Source organism: Xenopus laevis, chromosome 6L (genome assembly GCF_017654675.1).
Source record: "Xenopus laevis strain J_2021 chromosome 6L, Xenopus_laevis_v10.1, whole genome shotgun sequence".
Classification (NCBI taxonomy): Eukaryota; Metazoa; Chordata; class Amphibia; order Anura; family Pipidae; genus Xenopus; species Xenopus laevis.
In genome coordinates this window covers 39,694,400-39,708,244 of record NC_054381.1, presented here as the reverse complement: position 1 = coordinate 39,708,244, position 13,845 = coordinate 39,694,400, and the positions used below count along the sequence as shown (strand labels likewise).

General features: G+C 38.9%; 1 protein-coding gene across 1 annotated transcript in view; it reads right to left on the bottom strand.

The window, feature by feature from the left end:
• The window catches only part of itgb8.L (integrin subunit beta 8 L homeolog), a 66,810-nt gene that overhangs the window by 17,815 nt on the left and 35,150 nt on the right, over positions 1–13,845 (bottom strand). The window contains exons 5-10 of the mRNA XM_018267372.2: positions 11,678–11,843; positions 10,080–10,238; positions 9,130–9,225; positions 8,956–9,045; positions 6,328–6,462; positions 440–845 (exon numbers count right to left, since the gene is read on the bottom strand). Of these exons, the coding sequence (XP_018122861.1) occupies positions 440–845; positions 6,328–6,462; positions 8,956–9,045; positions 9,130–9,225; positions 10,080–10,238; positions 11,678–11,843 (1,052 nt within the window). The remainder of the gene's footprint in view (positions 1–439; positions 846–6,327; positions 6,463–8,955; positions 9,046–9,129; positions 9,226–10,079; positions 10,239–11,677; positions 11,844–13,845) is intronic.

Genomic DNA, 13,845 nt, shown 5'->3' with positions numbered 1-13,845 from the left:
TTTAACTAAGAGTTTATAAATCCATTTCCTGTGTTCATATTGAATATGGGCCACATAGAGTATGCAGGGCCAGATTCCCATAGCGGACACCCCTAGGCCCGCTGATTCACTGCCCCGTCCCCTCCCTTTGATTCACGCAGATTTTCATTGTCTGGATTGGAGCAATGGGGGATTGGCAAATGGTAAATTTAAAAAACTATTTTATCTCCTGCACATCCCCAGTGTTTCTGAACCAATGTGGATGTGGTTGGGCAGCATGCCGCCCCCTAAAATCCTGCCGCCCTAGGCCCAGGCCTTGGTGGCCTCTCCACAAATCCAGGCCTGACAGTATGCATGCAATTGAAAAGACATTTATACAGTTGGCAATAGCATTTTTATTTACATTTACATCCACTTCAGGCTGTGTTGCTAGTAATAAAAATACTATGCTTGAACTCACCAGAACACAGTTTCCCGTGATGGTATGGGCAAGAAAAGTTGTCCATTTCACAGTATTTCCCATATATTGCTCCCAGTTTGGTTTTTTGACAAAAGCATTTTCCGCATGAGCACACGCCTCGGCCGCTGCAGACTTGCTGAGATGGGGAAGCCCTGCAGCTTTCAGACGCAAAGTCTAACTCATCCGAGCTGCAGGTTTCTTCTTTACATGGAATGGTTTGACAGTCTGCAGAATCATCCGTCACACACTTTCCTTTGGCCTGTGATACGCTGTTACACGGACAGGTACAGTCTCTGTGCACCTTTATTATAGCAGTTTCATTGAAACCAAGGGGTCTAAGTACAATGTAGTCACGTCCATTACCTACATCACAAGTGTCCATTGTAAGGGTTACATTGAAAAACACCTAAATAAATCAGAAAAGGTTCATATGTTAATTTTACTCAGCGGCACACAGAATGCATTAAACTGTTTTTTGAAAAGAGATATTTAAGGAAACAAGTGTTAAGGGGCAAGTAAAGTCCCTACAAAAATGAAAGCAACATTAGAAAAATGCTAATATCTTGATGTTCAATGGCAGTGCTTGACTGCTGTCATTGTCAGTCACCAGAGAGATTTTCTCTCCTCTTCAGCTAGTTTAGACTTTAAATTAGACAGCCAAACTAGAGTACAGAAAAGTGTTTGGAGATCAGAGAACTTGATCTTCGGGAGGCCAGGTGAAGCACTGCTGTTGAAAATTGTGGTATTAGCACTGTAAAACTGCTGATATGAAAGAGAAAATAATAAAAAATCATGGCAATTGCAGAAGTATTCAGAAGAAATGCATTTTACATTCTTTGGTTTTACTTCACCTTTAAAATGACTTTAAATCAGACTTAGTAGATAAAATTTAATAGCTGGTTTGATACATGAACTGTACAGCAAACCAAGGACAGTACACATATCTCTTCCAAGAAGCATGTGCTGCACACAAAAGTAAGTCTTTCTTGGATATAGACAAAATACTTTATTTACAAAGATCTGGATGGGGTGAAAAGTGTACTAAATGCAGGTATTAAAGGGGTGGTTCACCTTTAACTTTTACTATGGTATAGAACGGCTGGAGGATTGGGGGACACTGACCCCATCTAAAAAACAAATGCTCTGTAAGGCTACAATTTTATTGTTATTGCTGCATTTTATTGTTTGTTGTCCTATACAGGCCTCTCCTATTCATATTCCAATCTCTCGTTAAAATCAATGAATGGTTGATAGGGTAATTTGGACCCTCGCAACCAGACTGCTTAAATTGCAAACTGGAGAGATGCTGAATAAAAATAAATAAATTATAATAAATGATAAATTTAAAGTTATTTAAATGTGAACAATCCCTTTAAAGGGGTGGTTTACCTTTTGCACTTTGCACCCTAGCACAACACTTTGTATGGATATTAAGTACAAGGCTGTTCTATAAATATAAATAACATAATTTTGCACCTTTTGCTGGATTCAGTGCAAGGTGCAAAGTACGGGCTACAAAAGCCCCACGAGTGCAACTAATCGCTAACAATATCAATATTATGGGCGAATTGGCTTCCCTTAGGACTCCAGCATTTGCGAGCCAGGGATTAATAAATGAGGCCTAATGTTTGGAGCAAGACGTGCCTGTGAAAAAAAAACCACCTAGAAAGTGACATATATTATAACATAAAAGCAGGCTGTTTTAACTTATTTTTGCCAAAATATAATAAATATCTTAAGATCAAAATAAAGAGTTGTTTGAGAAGGAGGGAGTTATGTTTTTATTACCATACAATATATAACTTGCCTTTTACAAACATTGGCTATTTTTCCCATGACCCTGTATATAAACATTTTCAGAAAGCATCTGCCCTTTTGAATTTCTAACTAGGAATTGATGCCTGAGGCCCAGAGCAATGACGTGACCTACCCGAGGTCACAAGGTGCTGACATAGGAACTGGGCCCTTGACTTAATCAATCAGAGCCCCAGATAAACGACCCAACCATCCTTGCTCATTCTTTAACTCTTTTGTTTCCCTGTTGAAAAAGAGGGTCCTATCACACAAATGCTTCACTTGATTTTTTAATGATTCCAGCAATTCATAACCTTAATCTAAACCTTGTTTATAACACCAAGAATCCTACCCCTGAGTTATTAGATTTTTTTGTGAGAACAGATTGTCACAGCCAAAGAAATGACCTCAGCTGTTCCTGTAAGCGTTCTGGCACCCATACATATAATTCAGCAATTGGTCGATACCCTACAGTTAGTGCCATGTAAACTCAAGGTGCCATGCCTGGTCTAGGATAGAGACTACAATGTCTCAAGCACTGAACAGCAAGAATTTTGGGCAGAAATATATTTGCCTCACCGATAACCCTTTTGCAATTTTTGTTCTACAACTCACTGCTATCCTTAGCTGCTGAGAGCTGTAGTTCACAACACGGCTGGGACATTGCTGGGTTCTGCTTTTCACGGCAGGAGCTTTTCCACCGTGCAAAGATTAATGACGTGACCTTTACAACTTTCCTAAGCGTTGGAACTGGGACACGGTTAAAAATCTGGCAAGAGCGCATAATGATGAAAAATTTAACTCAAAGTGGAAAATGCAGATGGAATAGTTTGACACGTTTAATCTACAGTTTGTGCAATCATTTCCCATAACAGATGTGCGGGTCAAGCAAAGGCTAAATGCACTGTGTTAAATTTTATAGGTGAGGCTAATTTTTAGAAGTTCATGCACTTAACTGTCAGCTATGATTTTTTTAAAAATATATATATATTTCCACTAAAATTATTAAAACCCAGGGAGCAATTTAAAACAATTTTGGTTGCTAAGGCTATCAAGTGCTTTGACTCGCAACAGCTATTGAGCCTCATCCTTCCCTTTATCACCTTTGCCTTCTGGCTGCATTGACACTTACGGATTAGCTGTGACTCCCTACAGAACAGTTCTACTTTTTCAGCCAAGCAGTTTAAAACTGTGTTCACACCTTGACGGAACTTAAAGGAAAACTATACCCCAAGAACAATGTAGGTCTCTATAAAAAGATATTGCATAAAACAGCTCATGTGTAAAACCCTGCTTCATGCAAAAAAACAATTTTCATTATATCATTTTTTAGTAGTATGTGCCATTGGGTAATCCTAAATAGAAAATTGTCATTTTAAAAAATAAGGGCCGTCCCCTGGGATCGTAGAATTCACGGTGCACACAAACAAACCATACTTGTTAGGTCACATGAGCCAATTAAAAGACAGAATTCTGTCTTTTGCTTCCACACTTCTTCCTGTTACAGTTAGAGTTCCATTAATTCTGGTCAGATGAGGCAGCATAGAGACCATCAGAAATGGTGGTTCAAGGCAAGAGATATAAATGGGCAATATTTAATTAAATATATATATATACCAGTTTGGTAAGTTCCTTTACTATGCCACTTAATAGGATATAAATTTTATGTTGCTTAAATATTCATTTTGGGAGTTTTCCTTTGAACCAGAATAAAAAGGACCATGGTCATCGGGATTGTATACATACCTAAGTTCAGCAGCCCTACAAAAATTAAGGTACAGTACAAGTATGGGACCTGTTACACAGAATGACCTGAGGTTTTCCAAAAAATTGTAATTTGGATCGCCATACCTTATGTCTGCTAAAAAATTATTTTGAAGTGAATTAAATCCAATAGGATTGTTTTGCCTGCAATACGTATTAGTTATATCTTAGTAGGGATCAAGTACAAGATAATGTTTTATTATTGCAAAGAAAAAAAAATATTCTTAGACTTATTTGATTAAAATTGCGTCTATGGGGGATGGTCTTCCCTTAATTTGAAGCTTTATGGATAACGGATCCTATGCCTGTATCAGCCTTTTTAAAACTGTCCCAGTCTGGTCTTTGTGCTGGTCAGTAGTCATCTACAACAATGCCCTTTCTTGATTTGTGTAGGCAACCCTGCTCATGGTAGGCATGTCTTGGGCTGGCACTGATGGTCAGGTGGCATGTGCAAACACCAACCAATGAATTCTGCATATGTTCAGTGATGTCATCAGTCCAGTCTTGAACATTTGGGGACATAATTATTATGCTGTGTAAAACGGTGTAGAAAGCTGTGTCAAGGTCTGTCATTTCACGCCATGCGAACACCAGATTTGCCGCTGTAACACAGCGGAGCCTGGCGATGTGTAGTGTATTATATATAATAGATATGCCCCTTGATGTTTATGATTTCCTGCATTGCCTCTTTTTTTGAGAGGTAAAGGTTAAAATACTTGGCCTGCCAATACCCATTAAGGCAAAATGCTGGTCCAGGTCATCGGCACGGCGGGTCAGTGAGGGTCTATAACAGGAACCAGGAAGTCGGGCTCGCGCAGGCGCGGATGGTGTGAGGTCGGATATCTGGCAGGTGCGGGTCATGAAAAACCCGACCTGCACATCACTAGTGGGGAAATGAGCCAGGAATAAAGCTGACTTCTACCCTGCAGTCTGGTGTGTCTGTGTGGATTATTCTAGTTCTCCAACACCCTTCACTGGGTTATCACACTGTACAGAGACACAGGCATTGTCAGGGGTACCTTCATCAGGAGTAAAATATTATGCAATAACAGGGGGTAGGGGGCAAAAGATTATATCAAAGTAGCAGTTATATTTGGCATCTGATCCTGATCCAAACGAAACACACAGCATTTTACAGTGGTTACAATGAATTTCTATTGTATCTTTAGTAAATAAACAGAAAGTAAGAACATGCGTCACGAAACGGATGTAGGTTGCTCATGTTTTTTCAGGCTCTGAATGCACTACTGTACACACATATCTGGTGGAAACTCAGTGCATGGATGGTAACAGCAGTTTAGCCCCAAGTGCAGGAATGTAGGTTGGAGATCCCCATGCTAAGATCAATGAGCACTATAAATCACCCACTGTAATGCTAGATTTCTAAAGCTTTGCCAGGGTGAGGCTGCTTATTATTGAAGGCCTTTGTGGTGATATAGTGGGACTTTTATATGCCCTATATTCAGCATGAAAACAAAACAAAAAAACTTGGCAGGAATACAAAGTATAAAAAAAGGCCCACTATCTGAATTTTCTATGCAGTTCTATGCGGAATGCCATTTGCTTTATGTTGGTTAATAATGGGCAGCCAGCCAAAGGGACTGCTGAAACAAAGGATTCCCTAGAGATGAAATATGACACACACATCGACATGAACCAGAAGGATTTTGTAACAAACACTGATATTCCCCTACTGGATATCATTTTAATGCCTATACTGGGTAAAAAAACCTCATCTTACATTTTAATGCTAAACCAGCAGTCCCTGTCTAGCCTTCCAGTTCCTCAAAGCCTAAAGCATGGCGGCTACTTTATTAATGAAATAAAACAGGGAATACACATTATCATGGGGTTGTAGGTATAACAGGAGCAATGTTTGCTATATCTTTAGAAGCTTATCACAACAAATCAATAGGTGTCAAGCAGACATCTGATGCTGTGGATTACTACATCTGGCCTAGTAGCTATAACTACATTGCCCCAAAGATTGCTTAGTCTTATTACTTCTTTTAAGAGTCTACACTGATAAAAATAATAGGGTACACATTTGTTTTCAGTAATCTCCAGTGAAAAGGTTAGTTTCATCTTTGAAATAATTGTAAGTATAACGTAGAGAGTGATATTCAGAGGCAATCTACATCATTTCTTCATAATTTATTATTTTCTAATTAATTCAATTTCATAGCAAACCTTAGGTGCCAGGATAAGACTGCACAAATGGAAACAGTACATCATAAAAACTCGGCTTGTAAGAGTAAAGATATGATGAACAGGACACATATTAAGGGGAGGTGGGTATGAACAAGAAATGGGTATCATTCTACACTTACCTTTTCATTGGCTTTAACATTTTGACATCCTTCTTTCCCCGAACGTCTAGTCCCATCGGGACATATAGCAGTTACATGAACATGAATCCCTTTAATAGGATTATCCACTTCAATTTTTACTTCTGATAGAAGCATCTGAAAGACCACAAACAAACTGAATTGTGCATTTTCCAAAACTTCATTTTTTTTTTGTTTGCCACAGAAATGACCCTCTAATTTGTATGAGTAAACTCGTTCCCTGATTCTCATATAAAGAACTCTCTGTACTATTTACCAGTTAGCTGGAAACAAATGACAGAATTCTAGTACATGCCATTCTCTTTCATTCTTTTCCAGAAAACAAAGGACTTCGATACAGAGTGTTACAAAGATTTTATTAGCCGAGATAATTATACTGCGTTACTGGTCGTGTGCCAAAAGCAATGCTAAATACAACCTTAATATTTAAATGATTTTACCAAAATGGTTTCAATACAAGGAATAAACAGGACAGGGTTCCTGCGAGTAAGTACTGTAGAAGAGTAAATGACACCCATAGGAGCACACTGGTATCACATTAAAATGTATATTTTTCTAACAAAAATACAGCAAGTAAAAATCACCCGTAAAGGCTTTTTACATTAACCTTTTTGGGTGCTGGTTGTAGTGACTGTGACTGACGCCACATATTCCCCTATTGGGGTTTTTCTACAGGGCTAGAACTCTGTCCTGTTGAATTTATGGTACTTATTGGGTTAAAGGAAACAGCATAGTCTGGTGATAGATCTCTCTGTACCAGCTATGATGAAACTTGCAGGAATATTACTTCTATGGCCACATTTATAAAAAAAATGAGCCATTGCTATGTTCCCTGCTGGTTTAAAAGTAGCTCATGACAGTACAGATGGGCCGTGTCTAGGATCATTTGAGAATGGAAAAAGGGTGAGCACTTAGCCTGAAAAAAAAGCTAAAATGTCACTTCAATCCACTACTTTATCAGCATGACAATGTAAAGAAACACAGGAACTGGTCCCAAAAAGAATATAAACTGAAACCTGACAAATATCTGCACCTGTGCAAGGTGGAGTTTACACATAGAGAGCAATATACTGTCCAAACCTCTCTAACAAACACACTATATCACAATCGGTTAGACAAGCACTCCAGCCTCTATGGCCGAAGTTAAGGCATATATACCTTTGTAAATAACTGACATAGTTGCCTCAATGCTACAATACACCACCAGCACCAGCACCAACCCTTTCATTATTTGACAACTCACATGGAATGGCAGAATATTGGCCTCATGCTTGGTTATTAAAAACAATGTGCCTCGTTTTAGGCATTCAAGAGGTGAATTCAGCAGCAATGCTGCCCTACTCAATTTGTCCTGCCAAACTTAGGGTTTGCAACCATTCCGACTTCTTACCAGTTAATACATACTAAAAAAAAGCCCAAATCCCACCCACTAAGCTGGAATGGTAAAAATTCCTGGCAAATAATAAAGGTCATCATAGCCATTGTTCATTAGACAAAAAAACGGCTTTATGCCCGATAAAATATCCATAAATCTGAGCTGTGTGTATACCAAACCATATTGAGAGATATTACCAAACCGTTTGGTTCAGTGAAGTGCCAGTAGATGTGATGGGTCCAAGATTACAACTTGTATTAAATTCCTATATAAGAAGCCAGTGTAATATTAAAATGGGCCACTTAAATATTACACAATTTGACACATTTCGGTTAGAGAAGGGTACCAGACATGGTTGCCTTTTATCCATCTCTTCTCTGTGCAGATAGAGCTGATTAGTGTAGACCTCCAAAGACAAATCTTTGCTTAAGAGGTAAATAAATCACCAGCCAAAAATGATAAATTAAAATAATAATAATAATAATGAAAATAATTGCAGTTTTCCTTAAAATAGCAATATCTAAAGCACATTGAACTTCCCCTCTCCTTAATGATACCTCCTCAGTGACAATACTAAGATAAAAATAACAGCATGATATTATTCTAGGTTACTCATTTGATGTTTATTTAAAGTCGAGCTGTCATCTAACACAAATCCTGGGATTCATCAAGCGGTAATCCCTGTATCACACGGCTGAAGCGAAATAATCTCAATAGCAATGTAAGACTTTTGTTTTAAAAATGCTTGGAGGAAGCTATTACATAAAAGGGTCGGATTCCATTGGTAAATAAACTATAGTAAACTTGCATAAGTAAGCTAGTATTTTTTTTCCTAGTATGATCACTGAAAGCAAAAATGTTTAGAGAATCTGGACAAGCGCCAGATATCAACGCAGTACAATGAAAATAGGAATCAGCGGTGCAAGTGCCAAATTCATCCACAAAAGAGTGTACAAAAATGTATAGGTGTAGAAGAGCCAGACCACATTTGTGGCCAGGCATATTAAACTTTTGCTTGTCCTAATTGTTATAATTCTGCTTATATCAGTGATGTCCAACCTGGGGGGTTCTCCAGGCTTATAAAACATTATACAGATGCTCAGTGCAACAGCTGGTTGGAAGGGTAGGATATCTCTGGCCTATTAAAATAGTATTACAATGTTTCCTTGTGTTGTCAGTACCGTAAAAAAGATGTGTTATTACACATGAAGTCATAATAGATGGGTAGCACTGACCTGATATGCATCAAACACCAAGTCTTTCATGTTTGATGCAAAGGGGTCCAACTGTCTTGCAGCTGTTCCAGGTAATAATGGTAACAGATCCTGTAAAATGAAGCCGTTGCAGTTTAGTAAAAAAACAGTAATATTCCCTACCCAGTGATCCATTATAAATGATGTAAACGTTACCTTATACCAATTAAACTGTGGTCCTTGCACAGCAAAAACTCCACTTATGTGGTTTTCTGTTAGCTTTTCTCCAAGAAGACCCAAGGATGGATACTCCTGCAGCAAGAGAAAAACACAAGTAAATGCATGAAAATGTCAGTCTTCGTAAGTGTAAGGGTTAACATGGATAATATACCATATTTCTTACAAACTGTTGTCTTCTTTTGTTATTATCCCAAAGATATAGTTAATATAACATTATTTCTACCTCTATAATACTTGGTAATAATATCATGGTGTAACTGTTGTGAGAGTGGGCCCTGGATATCAGGTTCTTTACTAGGACCTAGGAGCCACAGCATTTTGATTGGTCACCCAGCGCTACATATGGACAGAGCATCATACATAAGCTTGGCACTGCTGATAAATTCTGGCTAGCTTTAAAGTAACGATACCTGCGCATATGTGGTTGGGCAGTTTGGTACTACTGCCTACAGTTGTTGGTTGGGCAGTTTTGGTACTAATACTTCGGTACCTACTGTTTGAACAGACAATCCAACTCTATTAGATTGCACTTAGTCTGCAGAAGTTGAAAATGTAATCTCTCACTGCCCATTCTAGGAGCACGGATAGGCCTTTGGCAGATGTAGAAGTGAAATAACCTGCTTCTTATCCCTGTTCTAATTCAGCATATAACACAAGAAACATGAGCATTTGCACTCTATGAAAGATTTGTAGCAACAGAGCAACTCTTAATCTAATCAGGCAACACATAGCAACAAATAAACAGTTCACTTGTTATTGGTTTAGAGGTGTTAGAATTATCAAAACAAACACCCCATTAAATAGTTTGGGTTACTGGAGCTGGACAAAGATTGCCCAATTACTAAAAATACCCAAATGTGTCAAAATTGCTTTACTCCACCCAGTGGAGCCATCCATTTATTAAAATGAGTGATCCTATTCCTTACCATATCCGACGACCTGATGTAAACATTGTCTTTAAGGTGGCAACTGCCATCATTAGGAGTGACTATCCCTGCTAATTTGCTATCAAGTGCTAAGTGAGAGGTTTGGTCTGTCATCAAAATGAGCAAATGCATTGCTTCTTTGCGCCAGCCAATATCTGTCTGGAACAGGAAAAACAAGTCAATTAGAAAGCGGCATTTATTCCATTATGTCAGTTCCATGATAAAAATAAGCCATTTACTTAATCAACATAAAACCTAAACACCATACATTACATGGGGGGGGGGATTCCTATGTCAAATTCTGGGAAAATAAATTAACTTAGTTAATGCCTCATTAGTATACCAAGTTACCAGGCAAGAGGTGTTTATCGTGCAGTGATTTCTGTTTATTAGGGTGCTGTGTTTATTGGGGAACTGATATTGCTGGGGACTATAGCAAGTCCTTACATCCACCATTTGTGAAAGAGTGTCTTTCACAAAACAAGATGTGAGGAGAGTAGGATGATTTCATAAGAGGCGGAAGTCATAAGTGACTCCAATCAGAAGCCTATTTATTAAAGGTTGAATTGTAGTGATTTTTGAGGTTTTTGAAACCATGACTAAATTGACTTTCTTTAAAACCCCCAATCTCATAACATTTATTAAAAGTTACGAATTAGAAAAGTATTCATGTAAAATAATGCTGAACGATCCGTAAAAAATATGAATACCTCTAAAAATTTGAGTTTTTCTGACAATTTCTCGTGAATATCCAAAAACATCTAAATGTCCGAATTGATTAAAAAACTATCCAATAGGATCAGCGCAGTTCCCATTGACTTCTATAGGGCCTCGACAACTTTTACCTGTCAACGTTTTGTATTCGAGGTTTTTACACTTGGGGGTCTATTTATCAACAGTTTCATTTTCGTGGTTCACCGTCACTGCTTGACCAAAACCAATAAATAACACTGCTTACCTATTGGGGTATGATGCCCTCTATCTCCTATTGACCCACAAAAAGAGGGGCATTAATATCAATAATAAAATTGCTCACTGCCATTAAGACAAACAGCTCCAGTGAGATCCTCTTAATAAGGACAACTGTAAAGGAGAATTGACTTTGCAGGCAATTGGATGCCTTTCTTTTGCTTGGTAGTATGTTCATTTGCTAATCACAGATCAAAACCTGCCTTGTGATTGGCTGCAATATTAAAAGGCAACTATAAGGGAAATGTAATAGAATGTAAAGGTACAAAGCACGACAAAGTCTTCCTAGACCAGTATCAAACATTGCCCCTTTTATTACATTTCCCCATTATGAATTTAGCAGGCAAAATATACTAATAATAATGACTATTTTAGCCATTGAATAAAGAGGGGGTGATTTATCTTCTTCATAAACATTTTGTGAAAAGGAGAGACATTATATAAACTTCTCAAAAGAAACAAATTAATACAGTGTATATGGGGTGGGGATACATGTGGATGAGATAATTTATAGTAACTATTAGCAATCCCCCTTTCTATGATAACCATTCTTCAATCCCAACACACAGTTCATTTCGGTAGCATGTAATGGTGGGAGACAACTTATGGTTTAGTCACCATAAACTTACATTGCAAACAGCTGCCTGCAGCATTGCGTCAAATGCACCTTCAGGAGTATCAATATTCCCGGCAATTCTCTGCTTACCAACAATATTTTTGAATTTTGTTGTATTGTATGTTAAGGGCAGCACATTAATGTATCCATGGGGTGGCATGCAAACCAGATCAAGAGCGCTGCAATGGCAGAAAAAAAAGCAGAAAATTCATAAAGTTCAGTACGTCCATACTTAATATAGTTAAGAGATAGTAATATCACTTGCATGTGCAAACCTTCAGAAAGAAAAACAAATCTTGTCTAAAGTAGTGCTTTCAATATATTAGATATAATAGTTAGCCTTTGGTATCAATTCATGGTTTGCCTACATGGGATAGTTGGTTTAAAAGGAACAATTATATATATGGTTATCAAGAAACATATTTCTTCTATGGCTGTTGATATGCAGTATGGAACTTCACTTCTCTAGCATCTACAAAGAAAATCAGCATTTGCAGGTAATATGTGAAGGTTATTGAGGCTCAGACTCAAATGGGTCTGTCTGTGGTTGAATGTTTTATGAAGCAACCTTGTCCCTTCTCATAGGCACTCCCATTTGGCTGGAGCCACAATCCATTCCTCATATGAACAATTGAGACCTGTGGAACTGCAGCATGAGATTGTACCAGACAGGACTGCAAACAATGTGTGCATGAGCTATTAGCAAGCCTCAAATTTACATTTATGCTAGCTACCTTTAGTTTAGTAAAGCTTTGTAATACTGTATTTTATTTACTGAACATACTACACCGATCTAAAGCTTCTGCATCTCTATAACTGTAATGATCGAGGCCTTGAATCCTCGATTCTTACGTTTTTCGGAACGCGTGTGGAGAGTTCCCGATATTTTTCGTCCCACGGAGATCGTCGTTTGGTTGATCGGCCAGTTTAAAAGATTTCTGTTGGCTGCTGATAATTTCTCTGCATGTATTGCCGATCAGACAATTTTCAGTGGGTGATTGTCACCAGACATAACTTTCGTACGATTGCTGTCAGGGGCAGAACATCAGCTGATCTGTTCTTTTACTACTTTATTTGATCTGAATGGTTAGTGGCAGGTCGGGAGACGGGAAATCTGATCGTTCGATGATTCGAACGATCGGATCTTTGCATCTATGGCCAGCTTTAAGTGCACCAACAAAACAACTAATGTTGTTAGTAGCGTCACGTGACGTGTGCCGTGCGACGTGACGCCACAATGCACACTCTCGGGAGACTCACTGGTGCGCCTGCATCCAAGCCAGCCCAGGCCCCAGGGGGCAGATTTGTAAAACCGCTACTGCCTCCCCAGCCTCCCACATGAACCGGGCCCGATCTAGGGGGTCACACGGAACAGGGGGTTGTGACCCGAAAACCGAAAACTCATTAAGGTGAGGTAATGATTTTCCACCCAAACTCCTGCCCGATGTCGGGTATTCCGCGGGTACCCAACCCGATGCAGGACTCTAACATAGACTCCCCCCCTGCCAAGCTGCTACCCCGGGCAAATGCCCCTAACTCTTTACTTACCCCTCCGTGCAGATTCTGTCCAGTGGAGTTCACAAGCCCCATCTTCTTCTCTTCGGTATGAGACCGGCGTAGTGGCGTATGAGCAGTTGGAGCAACTGTGCATGCGCCAAATCTAATGAAAAATGCAGAAGCGCTGATCTCATTCCGAAGAATACTCAAGCGGCTGAAGATTAGTAAAGAGTTAGGGGCATTTGCCTGGGGTAGCAGCTAGGCTGGGAAGGAAGAAGGAGGGGGGGGGTCTATGTAGGGTAGGGTTTTTTTTATTAAGGGTTTATTTCTCCTTTAAGGAGAGTTCATATACTTGGGGAAAGGGGGGCTTTGTTGTCCACCCCTTTTATTGCACCATAGATGGGTGTTTGGTGGGGCTACTGTTTCAAAATATGTAAAACTGGCAAATGTACACTTTTTGAATTGCAAATAGAAAAAAATATATATAAGCATAAGCATGAAGTCTTCCTGCTTTATTGAAATCTATGCACCACGTGCTACAGAAAGCAGAAGGACCAGAATGTGGATGAGGGAGGTGTTGAATGACTCTGCCAACCTAAGGGAATGAGTTGGGGCAGACTATCATGGTTTCCCCTAACTTGAGTAATGAAGCTATATATATATATATATTTAGAAATTCAGATA